General features: G+C 41.8%; 1 protein-coding gene across 5 annotated transcripts in view; it reads right to left on the bottom strand.

Annotated features, from left to right (window-relative positions):
• Positions 1 to 18982, bottom strand: part of eda (ectodysplasin A) — a 341742-nt gene extending 322760 nt beyond the window's left edge. For all 5 annotated transcript variants that reach the window (XM_087991893.1, XM_087991894.1, XM_043705039.2 and 2 more), the window contains exon 1: positions 18529 to 18982. In XM_087991893.1, coding sequence (XP_087848019.1) covers positions 18529 to 18834 — 306 coding nt within the window. In that variant the 5' untranslated portion in view covers positions 18835 to 18982. The remainder of the gene's footprint in view (positions 1 to 18528) is intronic.
• Between the last annotated feature and the right edge of the window lie 1590 nt (positions 18983 to 20572).

The raw sequence follows: 20572 nt of genomic DNA, 5'->3' as shown, positions 1-20572 counted from the left end.
ACTCGGGTTAAAAGTTAAAAATCTGATTTTTAAGGTGTGTTTAATAGATGCAAATTTGGAGGAGATTAGAGAGTTGTTGTTATCAGGTTTATATTAAAAGGCTTGCAATGGATGATGAGGTTTGATGAAGCAAGTTAGGGAATGGGCAATATATGGCTGGAGGTGATTACTGACATTGGGAGGGGCTTTGTCACAAAGGGAACTGATGACAAAGTCAGAATATTAGATTGAATGTATCAGGGTAATGTAAGCCAATGTTCACCCATAAGGGAATTACCGATGATTGAGTAGCCTTTGGTATCAGATTGGGCACAAGCACCAGAGATTTGTCCAGAATAGAAGGTTATTATTATGTGTGTTTTTACATGAAAGATACAGGGGAAAGCTTTGTCAATCACAGCACCACAGAGCCAATGTCAATGACAGGAGTCATACATAATAATTTAAGTAACATTAATACAATATTAATGGCTCCTGGCCTTAGAAAAGGCCGATGAAGGAATACCCTGAAGACATAGCCAGAATAAGACTGCCGGGTCACGGGAATACTGCATTGAAAGCCTCTGAAGAGGACTGCCACTCCTGGGTGAGACTGCCTGTCAGACCACTGGAATACCTGGAAACTGAAGACGAGGACAAGACCTCCACACCAGGAAACCACCATGCTGGGCTGACAACTACATGTAGTCCGGCAGGAGAGAATACAGTTTGGAGCATTTAGACATCAGTAACTGATGGGTTACGTAAAGGGCAGCGAAAGGCAATATTAGAAGGGAAAGCCCATATTCTGTATGACAGTTGGGTATGGTATTCTAAGCTCCAACCAGATCTATGTCAACAGTCAAACCTTTCCATGTAAAAGCACTGACATCAAAGCAGGTATCTGTAATCTTTTCTCTTCCTTTTCCACTAAATCCATCAGAAAAGAACACAACTGTAAGATCCAGATACTGCCAACCTGAAGGGAAGATGCAGAATGTTGGCCAGATTCATAAGTCTTCTAAGTCTAATTAACTTCAAAGTCATTGCCAAGTTATGACAAAAACATTTCTGCTTCATGAAGCATTATGATTTGTAAGAATGATTCCAGGAATAAGAAACTTCAACAATGAGGATCGATTGGAGAAGTTGGAACTCTTCACTTTCGAGAAGAAGGCCGAGAAGAGATTTTCAAAATCATGAGCAGTATGGATAGAGTAGAGAGGGAGAAGCTATTCCTGCTTGCAAAAGGAAAAAGACCATGAGGGCACAAAAGCAAGGCTGATGTGAGAAAGAAATGTTTTCACACAGCATGTAGACAGGATATGGAATGCACTGCCTGGAAATGTGGTGGAGGTTGGTTCAACTGAGGCATGATTTTTTAGATAGAAATAGGTATCTAGCTACCAGAGGAAGTGACGGAGGTACAATTACATTTAAAAGGCATCTGGACAGGTACATGAATAGGAAGGATTTGGAGGGATATGGGCCAAGTGCTGGCAAATGGGATTAGATTATGTTGGGATAATGGGTCGGCATGGACGAGTTGGACCGAAGGGTCTGTTTCCGTGCTGTCCATCTCTATGACTCTACATCCTCCTCTGCAATGTCCACAGGTTGATCACCCTCTCTGTGATGAATGTTTTCTCAATTGCAGTTCAAAATGGTCTACCCTGTATCCTGAGACAGACAGTGACTCCTGGTTCTAGTCTCTCCAACCATGAGAAACACCCTTTCAGCACCTAGTCTGCCTAGCCTGTATTAGGACGGTTTTTGTTTCAATCACATCCCCGCTCAATCTTCTAAATTCCGTGAATATAGGCCCAGTCGAACTAAACGTCCTCATGCAACAGATGTGTCATTCTAGTATCAACCTAGTGAGCCTCCAGTGCTGTCCCTCTATGGCAAGAATATCCTCTCTTCGTTAGGGAGACGAATATTGCATTTCACTGCACACAATGCTACAGTTGCAGCCTTGTCAAGGCTGTCCATAACTGCACGAAGATATACCCATTTTCAACACAAATTCTCTTGCAATGAAAGCTAATATACTATTTGCTTTCCTAATTGCTTGCTGCAATTTGTATACCGGGGACACTGAGATCCCTTCTTGCATCCCCATTTTCCAATATATTACCATTTACATAATACTCTGCCTTCTTGTTTTCTTTTACACTGAAGTGCATAACTTCACATTTATACACATTATACTGCATTGGCTTCTTGCCCACACACTTCACTTGCCTGACACATCCTTACAACCTCGTCACAACTCACAATTCCACCTCATTTTGTGGTGTCAGCAAACTTAGAAATATTGCATTTGGTTCACACCTCCAGCATATATAACTGGGCTCCAAGCACTGATCCCTGTGGTCCACCACTAGTCACTGTCTGTCTTCAGTATCCATTCTGTTTAATGGGCAGTCCCAGGACAGATGTTAGGGGACCTCTGTGTTACTCAACAATCTTGCTGTCTGAATACCTCCAAGGTCTTCAGTCATGGTCTTTCTATCTCAAAATGTGAGCAGAATGGAATACATTAATATTTCCTCATTTCTGAGAGAAGCAATAAGATTAGGAGAATAGCTACTCTGATTTCCATAAAGCATAAAAGATCCCAATTGGAAAGGCTTATGCCCGAAACGTCGATTCTCCCTGGATGCTGCCTGACCTGCTGCGCTTTTCCAGTAACACATTTTCAGCCCCAATTAAAATAAGCCTATTAGTCCATTAGAAATGTGGTAAACCGAGGACAGATTGTATTATACTGATGGTGTCATCAAATTCATAGTCTAGAGGCCCAGACTAATGTTTTGGGGACATGGGTTCAGGTCAGAACCTGCAGCTGGTTGTACTTAAATTCAATTAATAAAGTCTGAAGTGAAGAGTATCGCTGATATTTGTCAAAACCAACTGGTTCACTAATGTCCATTAGCGAATGAAATCTACTATCCTTACCGAGTTTGGGCTACAGGTAACCCCGGGTGCCAGAGCAATGTGCTCACTCTTAAATGCCCATTAGGCAATTGGGAATGGACAACAATTAGGCATGGTCAACAAATGCTGGCCTTGACAGTGGTGCCCACATCTGGATGAAGGGGCATTAAAAAAATGACCTTCACGTGCAACTTAGAAAAATGATATATGACACTCCAATTGAAGGTTTGTTATCTAATTGTCAACTTGTCACCTGAATATCACGCACTATATTACAGCAAGAGGTCCAAGTGTTGCAATGCATTTCATATTTTGTAAGCTGTGGTCTGTACTGACTGCAGTTTTGAAGCTTTTATTTTTGATACATCTATAACTGAAAAGAACACTAAACTCCCTGGGAACAGTCAGTGACACTCCATGCTGCTGACTCTATTGCTGTCCAGAATAGGTCATTGCATCCTGGTCACCAATAGACACATGCACAGTGTCACTGATATCATTGTTACACTAAAGATTCCATCACTGCCCTATTCACCTTGCCGCTTGGTTTTGGTGCTCAGTTCACTACCCATCACTCTGCTGTGAATTTGGTTCGCTATCCTATTACTCATCCCCCGTCTACATCTGAACATTGTTACTATCCCAGGTGGTGTAATATAGATTTTTAAAAATCTAGCAAAGTAGATTCTAGCCCGAAATGTAGAGTCGATAAAATGTGGAGCTGGAAAAAGCACAGCAGGTCAAGCAGCATCAGAATAGCAGGACAGTCGATGTTTCGGGCAAGATCCAATATAAGCATGCAATGCTACATATTTGATCTTAACAATAAATAGAAGCTTATTCGATAAAATAACTCAGATAAAATAGAATATACATAACAAAATTTGAGAGATTTCAAAACACATTAAAAATACAATCCTATCTATTCTAACACCAATAATTTATCAGTACTCATAAGAAAGAGTTCCCTTCTCTATCACATCAATAGGTTTGGCTTGACTATTTTTTAAAATTCCTTGTCTTGAGAACTTGATGGTCTTTCCATTAATTCCTCACACTACTGTGCTTTAAATTTCTTAGCCTTGAATAACCCCTTCAGGCTTCTAAGCAAACTATTCTCACCTTGAACTTTGGAAGTAAAACTTATACACTGAGATAACCGGTTTCCTGACGGTTTCCTCCTTCTTCAGGAGAAACTGTCTTACATCTAACTTCAAGCAAGACTTCCGTGAACTGAAAGCAAAAACTTTACTGCCATAAGTTTTAGTTAAGTTTCTGATCTGCTAAGTGAAAGCAAGCTAATGTTTTCCAACGTTTGCTTTCTCCAATTATTTTGGCTTGATTGTTACAGTGAGAGATTTTAAAGAGTGAAATGGTTTACATTTAAGTTTGATGTCTTTTTTTTTGGAAGTTCAGTTCCTTAATGTTAATCATACCAATGTGTTTCATGATGTTTACAAAAGGAGCAGGCACAGAATTGAATTTGGTGTTTGAATTTAATAAATATCTAGATTGCAAACTCAGCAATGACCATGAAGTGATTGTTATAAAAACCTATTTGTATCTCGCTCGATGGAGGGATTCTGTGACTTTTACTTACACATGACTCTAGATCCAAACCCTTCGAGGCGATAAATGCTGGCCGAGATGGTGAGTGACTTCCCATGACTGAACAATAAAAAAAAAACATTAATCCCTGTCTCTAAAGTCTCCAGCCATACATTCCTCCAATTCTGGACTTTTGTGCATCTCTGATTCTCATAATGAGCAGCTGTGTCTTCAGCCATTTAGACTCCAAGTTCTCGAAATCACTGATTCAGCTGCTCCCCTCACCATCCAACCCTTCAAATTACATTTCTCAAAATTTAATTTTTTGTCCAAACTTTTGGTTACCCAATATTGCCATAAATTGTTCAGAGTTGAATCCTGTTTGATAAGTTGTGTGAAATGTTTCAAAATATTTCAGACATTCGGAGAACTAAACAAATCTGCTTTTTTTTAAGAAGTATGGTTTGAAGGAACATTTGGGATGCACATAGGACCAAGAGACAAAGAAGCAAAAGTAGACCATTCTGCCCATTGAGTTTGCTCCTCCATGGACTGAGATCATGGACAGATTTGAAAATCCTCAATTCCACTTTCCTGCCTTTTCCCTACAACTCTTACTGATTAAAAACCTATTTTCTTAGCCTTGATTGTACTTAAATGACCCATCTTCAACAGATTTCTGTGGTAAAGAATTTCAAACATTTGTAATCCTCTGGAAGAAGAAATTCTTACTCATTTGTGCCTTGAATGTACAACTTCTGAATCTGAGTTTATGCCCTCTGTTCTGGACTGTTACATGGGGAAGCAACTTTTTCACATCTACCCTGTCAATTCCTATAATAATCTTGTATGTTTCAACAAGATTGGCTTTCATTCTTTTATATTCCAATGAGTACAGTTCCAATTTACTGGACCTCTCCTCATATGACAGTCCATGATACCTGCTGCCAGTCTATCTGCTACTAGTGAACATTGGAGACAACTGGGAGTAACAAGACCTTGACAAATGCAGTCCAGGCTATGGACACAATGGACAGAGTGGGCAGTGCAGAAAGGAAGAGCAACAGGTAGAAATGTAGTCAGTACAGGAGATTCTATAGTTTGGAGAACAGATGCATACTTCTGTTGCATGGCACCATGGGAAAGATGTTGTCACATCCACTTCCAATGCTGAGTACTGTTCTTACTGTTCTCATATGTTTACTGAAAACTCCTTTAAAACCATACTAATAAAGGAGCGCAGCTTGCATTTGTATAACAGTGGATGGGAGTGAGCTCAAAGATGTGGTACACCTAAGACAATATGAAAATGAGTACAGGTACAGATGGCCTATAGTCAGCCTTTCAGAAGCTGGGGGAGAATGTCAGAGTGGAATCACAAAGGTAACAATTACTTGATTACTCCTAGTGTTGCACATTAGCAAAAGTAGAAATAAGTCAATAGGGAGTATCAATGCATGGCTCAGTGATGCAGGAGGTAGATCTTCTCATTTTTAGAGCAAGAGCACATAGTAGAAAAAAATGGGCTACACCTCAACTGGACTGAAACTTAATCCTACTCACTACTGTAAGGCCACACTTAAATATTCAGTTCTGTTTCTGTGCTGTGACCTCTCCCAAACAGGTTCCTCCAAAATTAGTTCTGAATTTCACTATTTGTTCATTTTCCCAGACGCACTCCATTGTCCAGCGATACATGAATTCAAAAAGCAAAGGCAGTAACTGCGCAGTTCATTGCTGTGTCAGTTAGCAGTGTAGGTTTCTTTTTCTCTCTCCCTCTCCTGAACTGACCTCACCATGTACTTCCTTTGTCTGTTCCTCTCCCTTTTAAAAGTGCTGTTGTTTGACTTCTTTTTCTTCAAAGTTTCAAAACAATGCAACAGCATATAAAACAGTAATTACTGCTCCTGGAATTCAAGGAAATCACCTCCAACACCTAAAATACCTCAAAACAGGGGCAGCTGTTACAGACAGAAAGTTTTCTCACCCTCCATCTTGGATTACCCAGAATCCTCAATGTTGAACTCTTACCTCTTGATCAGTTGTGCCAATTCTTCAAATATGGAACAGCAGTGAAAGTCCTGCACTCAGTGTTAACTATCGCACATTTGAAAGAATATGAGCAAGGATGAAAGTGACTAGCAGCAATTAGAATTTGCAGCCTTAGTTTGATACCTTCTCACAGCAAAGTGATGAAAGCAAAAAGACCCGGAGTTTGTGTCCTGTGTCTGAGCGACAGAAATGCTCACATTAAGGTCCCGTCATCATTATAGTCTTGGGTAAAACATGGACAAACAAACAAATTTCACACAAGTGATCAAATTGGCAGCACTTGATATCAATACATGTGGTGCCAAAAAAGCACAGCAGGTCAGGCAGCATATGAGGAGCAGAAGAGTCAATATTTCAGGAATAAGCCCTTCATCAGGAATGTGTAGGTGTGAAAGGGACGGAGAGATAAATAGGAGGTTGGGGGGGCGGGGGGGAGGTAGCTGAGAATGTGATAGGTAGATGGAGGTGGGGATGGGATGGTGGTAGGTCAGAGAGAACGAGGGAGCAGATAGGTGGGAAGGAAGCTGGACATGTAGGACAGTTCAAGAGGGCAGTGCCAAATTGAAGGGTTGGATGTGGGATGAGGTGGGGGGAGAGATGAGATGAGAAAACTGGTGAAATCAATGTTGATGACATGTAGTTGGAGGGGCAAAGGTGAAAGATGAAGCATTCTTCCTCCAGGTGTCGGGTGGCTTGGATTTTGTGGTGGAGGATTTCAAGAAGGCAGTACCAAGTTGGAGGTTGGATCTGAGATGAGATGGGGGATTTTCAACCCTCCAACTGCATGACATCAAGGTTGATTTCACCAGTTTCCTTATCCTACCCCACCCCCACCTCATCCCAGATTCAAGCCTCCAACGTGAATGTTTCCAGGTATTTTCTGACACCCAAACATCTTCAACTGCCCGCTTGAACTGTCCTACCTATCCATCTTCCTTCCCACCTACATGCCCCACCTTCCCCATTACACCCCTCCACCACCTGCATCCACCTATCGCCTTCCCAGCTACCTCTTCTCAAGCCCCATCCCCACCCTCCTCTTTATTCCTCAGCTCCCTTCCCTCCACCAGATTCCTGATGAAAGGCTTAGGCTCAAATCATCGATCTTCCCGCTCCTTGGATGCTGCCTGACCTGCTGGTCTTTTCCAGCACCATATGTTTCGACTCTCTCCTCCAGCGTTTGCAATCCTCACTTTCTCCTTGATATTAATACCACATTTGACCAAATATGGCATCAAGGAGACCTAGCAAAGCTAGAATCAATGGGAACCAGGGGCAAATGTTCTTCTGGTTGGAGTCACACCTGGCAAAAAAAATGATTTTTGGCGATCAATCATTTCAGCTCTGGGAAATCACAGCAGGTCTGCTTCAGGGTATTTTCCTATGCCTAAGCATCTTCAACTGTTTTAGCAATGACCTTCCCTTTATCTTAAGGCCAGAATGGAGTGCCACAAGGATCGGGGCTGGGTCCACTACTTTTCATCATTTATAAAAATGATTTGGATGTGAGCATAAGAGGTATAGTTAGTAAAGTTGCAGATGTCACCAAAATTAGAGGTCTAGTGGACAGCGAAGAAGGTTACCTCAGATTACACCAGGATCTTGATCAGATGGGCCAATGGGCTGAGAAGTGGCAGATGGAGTTTAATTTAGATAAATGTGAGGTGCTAAATTTTGGGAAATCAAATCTTAGCAGGAATTATACACTTAATGGTAAGGTCCTAGGGAGTGTTGCTGAACAAAGAGACCTTGGAGTGCAGGTTCATAGTTCCTTGAAAGTGGAGTCGCAGTTAGAATAGAATAGTGAAGAAGGTGTTTGGTATGCTTTCCTTTATTGGTCAGAGTATTGAGTACAGGAGTTGGGAGGTCATGTTGCAACTGTACAGGACATTGGTTAGGCTACTGTTGGAATATTGCATGCCATTCTTGTCTCCTTCCTATCAGAAAGATGTTGTGAAACTTGAAAGAGTTCAGAAAAGATTTACAAGGATGTTGCCTGGGTTGGAGGATTTGAGCTACAGGGAGAGGCTGAATAGGCTGGGACTGTTTTCCCTGGAGTGTCAGAAGCTGAGGGGTGACCTTAGAGAGGTTTCAAAATCATGAGGGGCATTGTTAGGATAAATAGACAAAATATTTTTCCTGGAGTGGGGGAGTACTGAACTAGAGAGCATAGGTTTAGGGTGAGAGGGGAAAGATATAAAAGAGACCTAAGGGGGAACTTTTTCACGCAGAGGATGGTACGTGTATGGAATGAGCTGCCTGAGGAAGTGGTAGAGGCTGATACAATTGCAAGATTTAAAAGGCATTTGGATGGGTATATGAATAGGAAGGGTTTGGAGGGATATGGGCCAGGTGCAGGCATGTGGGACTAGATTGGGTTTGGATATTTGGTCAGCATGGACGATTTGGACCGAAGGGTCTGTTTCTGTGCTGTACATCTCTATGACTCTAAGTGGAGATGCTTGCTGATGATTACACAAGGTCTGAGAGAATTCACAACTCCTCAGATACTCCAACAGTTATTGTATAAATGCAGCAAGATCTGGAAAATATCCAGGCTTGTTTCACAGCAGCAAGTGATACTTGTGCCGCACAAATGTCAGGCAATGACCAGTGAGAGAATTTAATCATTGCCCTTCTCATTCAGTGAATTATTATCGCTGAATGCTCCAATGTCAACATCCAGGGAGTTATCATTGACCAGCAATTGAATAGAACACGGAAAATAAATATTGTGGCTACAAATGCTGGCAGAGGCTAATAATCCTGCAACGTTAATCTCTTGATTCTCCAAAGCCTGTCCACCATCAAGATGGCAGAAGTCAGAAGTCCTACTTGCCTGGATGAGTGCAGCTCCAACAACACAAGCAGCTTGTCATGATCGGGAAATCACTTCTTACAAACTTGACTGAGTTTTCTGAAGAAGTGATGAAGAGGATTGATGAAGGCAGGGTAGTGGACATTGTCTACATTTCTTCCATAAAGCAGCCGACAAGGTTCCACATGGTAGACTGGTTAACAAGGTTAGATCACATGGGATACAGGGAGAACTAGCCATTTGGAGACACAATTGGCTCAAAGATAGGAGGCATTGTGGTGGAGGGTTGCTTTTCAGTCATACCTGTCATGCCTGTCACCAGCGGCATGCCACAAGTATTGGTGCCGGGTCCACTGCTTTTCATGAATTATGTAAGTGATTTGGATGTGAATATAGGAGGTATGGTTAGTAAGTTTGCTTGAGACACAAAAATTGTTAGTGCAGTGGACAGCGAAGAAGGTTACCTCACAGAACAATGGGATTTTGATCAGATGGGCCAATGGGCTGAGGAGTGGCTGATGGAGTTTAATTTAGATAAATGTGAGGTGCTGCATTTTGGAAAGGCAAATCAGAGCAGGACTTATTCAAAGAGACCTTGGAGTACAAACTCATAGCTCCTTGAAAGTAAAATCACAGATAGACAGGATAGTGAAGGCGGAGTTCGGTATGCTTGCCTGTATTGATCAGTAGTGTATGGACTATATAGAAGTTGGGAGGTCATGTTGCAACTACAGAGGATATTGGTTAGTTCACTTTAGGAATGCTGCGTGCAATTCTGGCCTCTGTGCTATAGGACGGGTGTTGTTAAACTTGAAAGGGTTCAGAAAATACAAGGATGTTGCCAGGACTGGAGGGTTTGAGCTACTGGAAGAGGCTGAGTGGGCTGTGGCTAATTCCCCTGGAACATTGGAGGCTGAGGGGTGACCTTATAGAGGTTTATAAAATCATGAGGGGCATGGATAGGGTAAATTGACAAGGCCTTTTCACCATTCTAGGGGAGTCCAACACTAGATACCATAGGTTGAGAGTGAGAGGGGTAAGATTTAAAAAGGGACCTAAGGGGCAATATTTTCATGCAGAGGGTGGTGCATGCATGGAATGAGCTGCCAGAGGAAGTGGTGGAGGCTGGTACAATTACAGTATTTAAAAGGCATCTGGATGGGTGTATGAATAAGGAGGAATGGGTGAGATATGGGCCAAATGCTGGCAAATGGAACTAGATTAATTTAGGATATCTGGTCAGCATGGACAAGTTAGACTGAAGGGTCTGTTTCCATGCTGTGTATCTCTATGACACAGTAGACCAGTTGGTTAGTACCATATGCTCAAATATTCATTCCCTATAGCATCAACACTCGGTCACAGCTGTGTGCACAATCTACAAGATGCACTGCCAAAGTTCACCAAGGCTTTTTGCATTGACCATGATCATTTGGAAGGACAAGGGCAGCACATACGTGGAAATGACACCACCTGCAAGTTTCCCTCTTAGCCACTCACCATCCTGACTTGGAAACTCCGTTAGTGTCAAAATCATGGAACTCCCTCCCTATCAGTATTGTCAGGAAACAAATGGACTACAGTGCTTCATGAAGTGGAGAAGCCAATGTTGGACTGGGGTGGACAAAGTTAAAAATCACACAAACACCAGGTTATAGTCCAACAGGTTTATTTGAAGGCACTAGCTTTTGGAGCACTGCCCCTTCAGGTAGCTGTTGAATGGGATTATAAAACACAATTTATAGCAAAAGATTACAGTATCATGTATGACATTTTGGACTCCCCTGCCCTGGGAAAAGACCTTGTCATCATGTTCCACAGCTAATTGATGAAGGAGCAGTGCTCTGAAAACTAGTGCTTCCAAATAAACTTGTTGGACTATAACCTGGTGTTGTGTAATTTTTATTACAGTTCAAGAAGACAGCTCATCACCACCTCCTCAAGGGCTACAAAGATAGGTGACACAGGCTGGCCTAACCAGCAGTGCCAACATCCAGAAATGAATTTTTAAAAAGGCATAGAATTGAGTTATCCATTTTAGATTAGATTCTTCGGCCCAATAAGGGCATACTGATCCTCTGAAGAGTAGGTAAAAGTGAGGACTGCAGATGCTGGAGATCAGAGTCTAGATTAGAGTGGTGCTAGAAAAGCACAGCAGGTCAGGCAGCAATCGAGGAGCAGGAAAATCAACGTTTCAGGCAAAGCCCCTTCGAAGAGTAATCTACCCAGATCCATTTCCCTCTTAACTAATGCACCTAACATTATGGGCAATTGAGCATGGCCAATTCATCTTTAGACTGTGGGAGGAAATCCACGCAGACACAGGGAGAATGTGCAAACTCCACACAGACAGTCACCCAAAGCTAGAATCAAGTCTGGGACCCTGGGACTATGAAGCAGCAGTGCTAACCACTGAGCCATCATGCTACCCAGCAAATTCCCTATTCAAACTTAATAACGCTTGCACTACAACTGATAAAGGTTATAGATATCTGGATTACACAGAACAATTACTTCAGTTTCAGCATTTAAAATACAGTTCGGAGACACTCTTTCGGTTTAAGGCATCATCTGACCCCCCTCAGGGTAGTGTGCTTTGTTTCACCCTTCTTTGTATCCATTGCTCTTTACTTAATGTTGCACTGATACCTCAATTACCAAGGAGACGGGTTTGTCTCTCCAAATCAGCAGGTCTTTTCTTTCATAAAATTACACTGAACAGAAGCTTTTCCTTTGTGAGGCTAAAACTCATTCACTGATGAACAGGAAATTAACCAATCTTCCCTGTCACTTCTTGGTTGCAACTGAGGTTGTTTTACAAAAGTAATTGTCTGCCTATCCCTCAACATATTGCCAAAGGCAACACAATACTAAGCTGAAGCCAGGACTTCAGCAGGGCAAGTACAAAACATGGCTGATTAAAAGTGAAGAAAAACAAAGAAAGGAGAGACAATAATATGTAAACCTAAATCTCACCACTTTATAGTGCAATGTACTGGTGTTCTAATCAATTTTATTATAACATATAACGGCCAAAAAATGGTCAAGAATATTTTCTCAGAAATTGCAGTTTACTGCCAAACGTATTTCCCTTGTGCAAGTGACCAGACTTCATCCAATCACAACTTTAAAACATTAATCTCCAAACTGCTATTATAGTTTAGCATGATCCAAACCCTGTCTCAGCTCATCTGCTGTGGAATCCCTCATTCCATGTAACCACAAATCTTCTTCTGACACTGACGGCCAGTTTCCCATGGTCCACTTTGGAAACAAAGATCATCCAAAACTCGCACCAAGTCCCATTCATCCATCAATCCTGTGAAGCAATGCTTTAGATTTTATATTCTTCGACCTTGTATACAAATCTCCTTGGCATTTCCCCTCCCTATCCCTATGCTCCAACAGTGCTTCCAAGAAGCTTCTCCAATTTTGACATTCTTGCATATCCCTGATTTTAGTCAATCAATTCATACTGTAAACATCCTTTAAGACACCATCAAAACCTCTGTCAAGCAAACATTTGCTTATTATTTCTAATATTTCCTTAAGTGGGTCAGTGTTAAAGTTTATTTGAAAACATTCCTAGAAAATGACTGGACATATTTTATACTACCAGGCAGTATCTAAATAAAAAATACCATTGTCATTTGCTTAACCTTTTGAAAATATAAACTACATGTCTTTAGAAAAGGTAAAATTGTATTTATGTGGATCATAAAAGTGGTTAAAAAGTATTTAGGCTGGCAACTTTTCACACATTTAATCAGTATATGTCTGCCATAAATTTTACAACGTAAAACAATTATCATATACTTTGCAGCTGTTCAGGAAGGTGACTCAATTCATGATGGACAGCAAATGCCGGAGAAGGCAACATCTCATAAACAAGTAAGAAATAATTTGCCTTTACGCTTTCTTTTAATAAAAAATAGAATCTCTGATCCATCTCAAAAACAAAAAATTTGCATTTCACAACAAGAACAAAAATTGCTGGAAAAACTCAACAGGTCTGGCAGCATCCGTGGAGAGAAATCAGAGTTAACATTTCAGATCTAGTGATCCTAAGTCAGACTGATGGCAGCTAGGAAAGGGATTTATTTTTTATACAGAAGATTGGTGAGGCTAGGGGGTGGATATGTGGAGGTAAAAGCCCAATGAAAGAGAAAATCAGGTGGACAGACAAAGGAGTGGTTAAAGGTCAGTCAGAGAGAAGGAATAGCTGCTAATCAGGACTACAAACTCACCTGTCTCCCACAGTTACCTTCACTTTACATTGTCACACCCTGCTTCCTGTAAAGACTCTATTCAATTCTCCCAGTTACTCCATATTTCCGCTGATGCCAACTTCAACAAAGGAGGCATCCGAAATGTCCACCTTCCCCAACTGAGGATTCCCCAGCACCATAATTGACAGAGCCCTTAATTGTTTGTCTGACCCATCTTGCACCTCAGCCCTTACCCCGATCTTCCCTCCCACAAAAGTAATCGGGTCCATCCCACCAGAATCCACATCCAGAGGATCATTAGCCACCATTTCTGTCACCTCTAGTGAAATGCCACTACCAAACACATAGCCCCCTCCCCTCCCTTGTCAACACTCTGCAAGGACTGTCTCCTCCACGATATCCTGGTCAGCTCCTCCATCACTCCCAACACCCAACCACAGCCTCATGGCACCTTCCCCTGCAACAAGATCCCAAACTATCCAAGATCCCAAACACACCTTCCAGGTGAAATAGCACTTTACCTGCACTTCACTCAATCTAGTCTACTGTATTCGCTGCTCACAATTGGTCTCCTCTATATTGGGGAAATGAAGCGCAGACTTGGGTGTCTGCTTCACACAGCACCTTCATTCTGCCCAGAAAAATGAGTCTGAGCATCAAGTTTCTTGCCACTTTGACCCCCCCCACCCCTCCACCATTCCCTGGCCAACATCTCTTTGTCAGGCCTGCTGCAGTGTTCCAGTGAAGCTCAGCGCAAGCTGGAAGAACAGCACCTCATTTTCTACTTGGGGACCCAGCAGCCTTTCTGGACTTAATATTGAGTTCAACAATTTTAGGGCTTAAGCACCTTTCCCCAGATGTTCCCCCATCGCCTCATACTAGGCCATGACATGGCCTGCTACCACACACTACCCATTGTCTGCCATTAGTAGTCCCCAGTAGCAGAAATTCATTCTCCCAGGCTGACAGTTATCAACTCCTTTGTCTGTTCAACTGTTTGTTTCTATCTTTGTATTCTATCCCCATCTATCATTTACTCTCCCCCCTCCCATTTAAAGAACCTTATTTTTCCTAGCTACCTTCAGTTCTGAAGAAGAGTCACTGTATCTGAAATGTTAACTCAGACCCTCCCAGTACCTTGAATGCATGTAAATATAGCCTTGATAAGTAAGAAATGCCTTTGGTTTGCTTCCCATATACTCTGCTGTTTTAGTAACTGTGTGCATATAAAGATATTTTCATAATTAAAACAGGGATAACTGATTTCTCTCCACAGATGCTGCCAGACTTGCTGAGAATTTCCAGAAATTTCTGGGTCCTTTCCCCTAGATTCTATCATCCGCAATTCTTTCAGTTTTGTGCATTTCAAAAGCAGTTTACAAACTCAGATGTTCCAAAGTATTTCACAGGGAATAAGTAAATCTGTATGGCAATCACTTCTGTAATGATTTGGAAATGCTGCCTTGGATTGGGGTGGATAAAGTTAAAAATCACACAACACGAGATTATAGTCCAACAGTTTATTTGGAAGCACTAGCTTTCGGAGCGACAATCACCTGATGAAGGAGCGGCACTCTGAAAGCTAGTGCTTCCGAATAAACCTGTTGGACTATAACCTGGTGTTGTGTGATTTTTAAACTTTGTACACTTCTGTAATTAAGTGCAAGATAAGATTCCACTGACAACAACTGAATCAATGATCAAATAATGTCTTTCCATCGTAGTGGAAGAATAAAGTAAATAAATGGGGAGCACGATATACCATTGTTACTAAACCAAATTACTTATTCCAAGACCCTGTTCACTCTGTTGGTTCTTTTTTTCTAGTCTTGTTTCAACTTTTACTCATTCTCCTGGTTGAACTATGTGCAGAGTGGACAGGACACTCATCCTCATTTACTTTTCCCATGCATTAAACAAACGTGATTGCATTATGTACATTTCAACACAGAACTAATGATCAGTGCAAAAGGACCATCTGTCTAATAACACTAGTATTCATTCACCCACTCAACTGAACAGTTTTTTTTAAATCAGATATTTATTTAATCTCCTCACTTTTAAGCTTACTTAGCCATTGGGTAATTTACAGTCTTCCTACAATCTAATTATTTCTGGAATCACATTCTTCCAACGGAGTTAAAACTGTAACAATTTATTATCTTACCAGAAATGTTGAACACCAGACTTTGCACCAATTGCAGATATGTAATATAATACAAGCACATGCAGAAATATGGAACTGTTTTCATTGATACCTAAAACAAAATTCTTAACAAAATATTTTCATGATTTCTCATAACTTTTGGATATCCTAAATTATTGTGATCTCATTGGCATGTTGACTAGTAATTGTAGTGACACGTCACTTCAAAACAATTAACAAGTTATTACAGGCACATAATACTTGTCTTGTGCCTACACATTAGTAGGATTAATGCTGAATGTATTCTCCCAGCTGGGAGTTCCAAGGTTTAATATCACTGAAAACTTGAGCGATTTCCAGAGCAGGAGAAAGCACACAGCACCATTATTACAACGTTGCTATACAGAACAGAACATGTTACTGCCAGTTAACCAGTTACTGTCATGGAAAAGTAATTGAAAAACATTGTACTGAGCAAGATTTGGAGATGCCGGTGTTGGACTGGGGTGTACAAAGTTAAAAATCACACAACACCAGGTTATAGTCCAACAGGTTTAAATGAAAGCACTAGCTTTCGAGTTCCACAACCACCTGATGAAGGAGCGGCGCTCCGAAAGCTAGTGCTTCCAATTAAACCTGTTGGACTATAACCTGGTGTTATGTGATTTTTAACTTTGTACTGAGCAATACTGTGTAACATGAAGTTGGCTGTACGTCTATTTAAAAAGGTAGGGAGGGTAAGGAATTATGAGAAGAGCTCTTTTAGCAAACCAGCACTACAAGATGGGTCTGTTACACTGTAAAATTCAATGATTTTGGTCTGAACCTCAATAATTACTGAAAAAATGCACTGTAACTCTCAAAAACAATCATAGCATGTATTTCAATCAATGACACCTTTCCCATGAATGCAAACTGTTAGTAATTAATTTTATCTATAGTACTTTTCATATGAATTAAACTTTACAAACTACTGACATTTTTAATCAGAGACTATATTGGTAATCCTATACCTGATAGTTATAACATCTATTCAGTTTTAATGCACAAAAATAGTGAATCTTACAGTCTATTACTGAGTCCTGACATTGAGTCTTTCTTCCCTCGCATCATAAATTTATCATTGGTACTTCAACTTTAGGTGATAAAAAACAGTTCCATAGCATTTGTAAAAACACAAATGACAATAAATTACCATTCCATCTATTCACCAAATCATTTGGACTACAAACAATAACTGTTCTTCCATTACACTCATTGCTGAAAGACTATGTTTCAGGTTTGAGGCTACATTGGCGAAAGTGAGTACTACAGATGCTGCAGATTAAAGTCGAGAGTGTGGTGCTGGAAAAGCACAGCAGGCCAGGCAGCATCCGAGGAGCTGGAAAATCGATGAAGGGCTTTTGCCTGAAAATTGATTTTTCTGGTCCTTGGATGCTGCCTGACCTGCTGTACTTTTCCAGCACCACACACTCGACTTTTGAGTCTACATACTGAGTGATAGGCAATTAATGTGACCAAGTTAATTCTAAACATTTTTCAATGTGTACTTTCCAGCAACAATCCAGAACAATTACCTTCCTGATTACTCCCCACGTAGACTAACTCCTGTATCTGCTGTGGTTTATTGTGTGTATTGAGGAGTCATGGAAGCTGCTCCAAGGTCATGCTAGTGCTTCCAAATAAACCTATTGGACTATAATCTCGTGTTGTGTGATTTTTAACTTTATCCATCCCAATCCAAGGCGGCATTTCCAAATCATTACAGAAGTGATTGCCATACAGGGCCAAACTTCATCTCAGATTGTAGTACAAAACAGGCGACTGACTGTGTGGAGTTTGCACGTTCTCCCCGTGTCTTCGTGGGTTTCCTCCGGGTGCTCCGGTTTCCTCCCACAGTCCAAAGATGTGCAGGTTAGGTGAATTGCCATACTAAATTGCCCGTAGTGTTAGGTAAGGGGTAAATGTAGGGGTGTGGGTGGGTTTCGCTTCGGCGGGTCGGTGTGGACTTGTTGGGCCGAAGGGCCTGTTTCCACACTGTAATCTAATCTAATCTAATCTAAAATCTGGCGGTGTGTGACTTTAATTCCAATGGAGTATCCTTTCAAATTCTTCACATTGAGCTAAGCTGCTAGATAACCCTTCGTCTAAAGGTTGAGTCAAGTTAATATAATCTTGTGATGACTGTTGACCCAATACCCTTCTCAAGGGCAACAAGGAATACATCCTATTAAAGAAATAAGCTCTTTTTTTGCCCATTAACTAGTGAAACAAACGTAAGTTATTCTTACACAGCATAACTGATAATCACCTGTTCACCAGAAAGCCAGACAGTCAAGTACCTAACAGAAGGCTGTTGCGGTGCGGTGGTAGTGTCCCTACCTCTAAGCTACAAGACTTGCGCTCAAGTTCCACCTCCTCCATAGGTGAACGATAACATTACTGAATGGGTTGATTAAAAATAAATGATGGAGAGAGCGCGATTCCACAAAAGATGGAAGCAAACGTTTGATGTAAAAATTGCTCTGCAGACAAAATAAACAGCGATATTTAACGTATTAGTCCAAAGTACGTATGCTTACTAACTCCCCCCCCCCCCCCCCATCACATATTTGGGGGATAAAAAGAAATCTCTTGCTGAATTTACATACGATATATTCCTTGGGTTATTCACTGTGGCAATAAATGGGTTGGTTAGACATTGAATTACATCAGGGAAGTTTAACCGGGGGATCATTTACAGCTCCGAGACAGTGTTAGATGTTTTGGGGAGGGAAGAGGGGAGCTGCAAGAGAGATCTCCCGAGTCCCACTCACCCGGTCAGCGGCAGCAGCTGATGCTCTGTCCAGGAAATGCTGCTCGCCCGGCTCCAGCGACAGAAAGGAAGCATCCTGTGAGTGCTCGGCTGAACCCTCGCTCCTGCTCTGCGGCCTCAGCTCCCGTTTCACCTCGGAGCGTAAATCCAAGTAACAGAGCAGCGTGACCAGGTGCAGGCACAAGGACAAGGCGAAGAAACCCAGGAACATCCCACAGTTGGTGCACTGCTTCCTACAGTTGCTGCAGGCGGGGGGCAGCTCTTTCCCGTAGTTTGATAACTTGCCTTCGAAACTTTTCGATGTCATCTTTTCCCGATGAGGATCAATCCCAGATCCCTTGCCTCATTGAACCATATTCAATCGTCCATTTCTTAACCAAAGCCCAACGCAGAGAGAAAAGAAACATCCAGTTGATTTTAAGCAGCAGCAACTTCCTGCGCTGCAGAGGGGTCTCATGTAAATGCCTTCTGAGACAGTGAAACTGACTGAGGTTACATACTACCTGCCAATCAAACCTCTAAGTCCCACCTCAAGGAGAGGAGCTTCTCCTCAATTGGTCCATTGCAACGCCCATCATTGAGCATCGGTCAGAATTAGATACAAAAAAGAACAGAAAATGTTGCTAGTCTTCAGCAATATCTGTGGAGATGTTCGAGGCAATCAAAAGAAAGTCACCTTAGACAGAGTATCTCTGCTTTCTTATCTCGTTCGGCATTCCAGTGTCCGCCTGTGCAGCTTCTGTTCAATCAATTCATACACGTTTTCCCTGTTTCTTACAGCGATAATGGGGTCAGCAAATTGATCATGAACCCCTGACACCATTTGGATCTTTCCCCCTCGAAACTTGCAGAGCCAACTTAAACCATAACGGTAGGGCAGCACTGTGGCTCAGTGGTTAGCACTGCTGTCTCACAGCGCTAGGGATCTGGATTCGGTTCTAGCCTTGGGCGACTGTGTGGGCTTTGCACATTCTCCCCGTGTCTGCGTGGGTCCCTTCAAGTGCTCGGGTTATCTCCGTATATAGATGAATTGGCCACGGTAATAGGACTGGGTGGGTTACTCTTCGGAGGGTCGTTGTGGACTTGTTGGGCCGAAGGGCCTGTTTCCACACTGTAGGAGATCTAGATCTAAAGGTTCCACCTCACCTGCAGAAACACAAGATTATGAGGTGCGTCATTTGCATTACAGTATTCACTATAAACAAACGTTGCCTGCTTTATTTTTTTTTGTTTCCCTCGCTGAGTTCCTTTAAACTTTATCCTGCATAGTATGACCAAACTATTCAAATATTCAAACTTTCAGGTTAAACGAGAGCAGTTAGAGGGAATGGTGTTCTTGTCCCTTGAGTCCCGTGCTTTACAAAATAAGTCCAAATATTATTCCCTGAATTATGTTTTAGCAAAATAGCACCAACTTCTCATTCTTTTCCGACAAGTTTTAGTCCTTGCTTTGGAAAATACACAAAGATGTTTATACGATAAAACAAATCAACAACTCTCCACCCTTCAGGCACTCTGCCTGTATTCCTGATGAAGGGCTTTTGCCCGAAACGTCGATTTTACTGCTCCTCGGATGCTGCCTAAAGTGCTGTGCTCTTCCAGCACCACTAATCCGAAATCAACAACCAGGCCTTTTCTTCTCTCTTGTTCGTATTTGCTAGCACTCCTTCAGCTTTTGGAAGAAGTCTTTTGAATTTGTACTGTTCGAACAGCAGCAGGGCATTTCTCTCGGTATATGAAGCGTCGCTCCTGTCATACGGTTGCGGATTGGATTTAAACACAGATCCGAGTTAACATGTGTTGTACGATGAAAGTTGCTGCCTTTCAGATGATACCACTAACCGGAGCCTCATCTCACTCATAAAAGATCCCGTGACCCTGTTACACTGTTTTGAAAAGCAACAGGGGTGTAATACCTGGTGAATTGGCTAACTATTACTCCTGAACTGAAAACGTGTTGCTGGAAAAGCGCAGCAGGTCAGGCAGCATCCAAGGAGCAGGAGAATCGACGTTTCGGGCATAAGCCCTTCTTCAGGAATGAACCC

Source organism: Chiloscyllium plagiosum, unplaced genomic scaffold (assembly GCF_037043375.1).
Source record: "Chiloscyllium plagiosum isolate Xiang-an unplaced genomic scaffold, Cpla_swu_hap1 HiC_scaffold_11, whole genome shotgun sequence".
Lineage (NCBI taxonomy): Eukaryota > Metazoa > Chordata > Chondrichthyes > Orectolobiformes > Hemiscylliidae > Chiloscyllium > Chiloscyllium plagiosum.
Note: the sequence above shows the minus strand (reverse complement) of the source record. Positions and strands in the feature narration are given on the sequence as shown.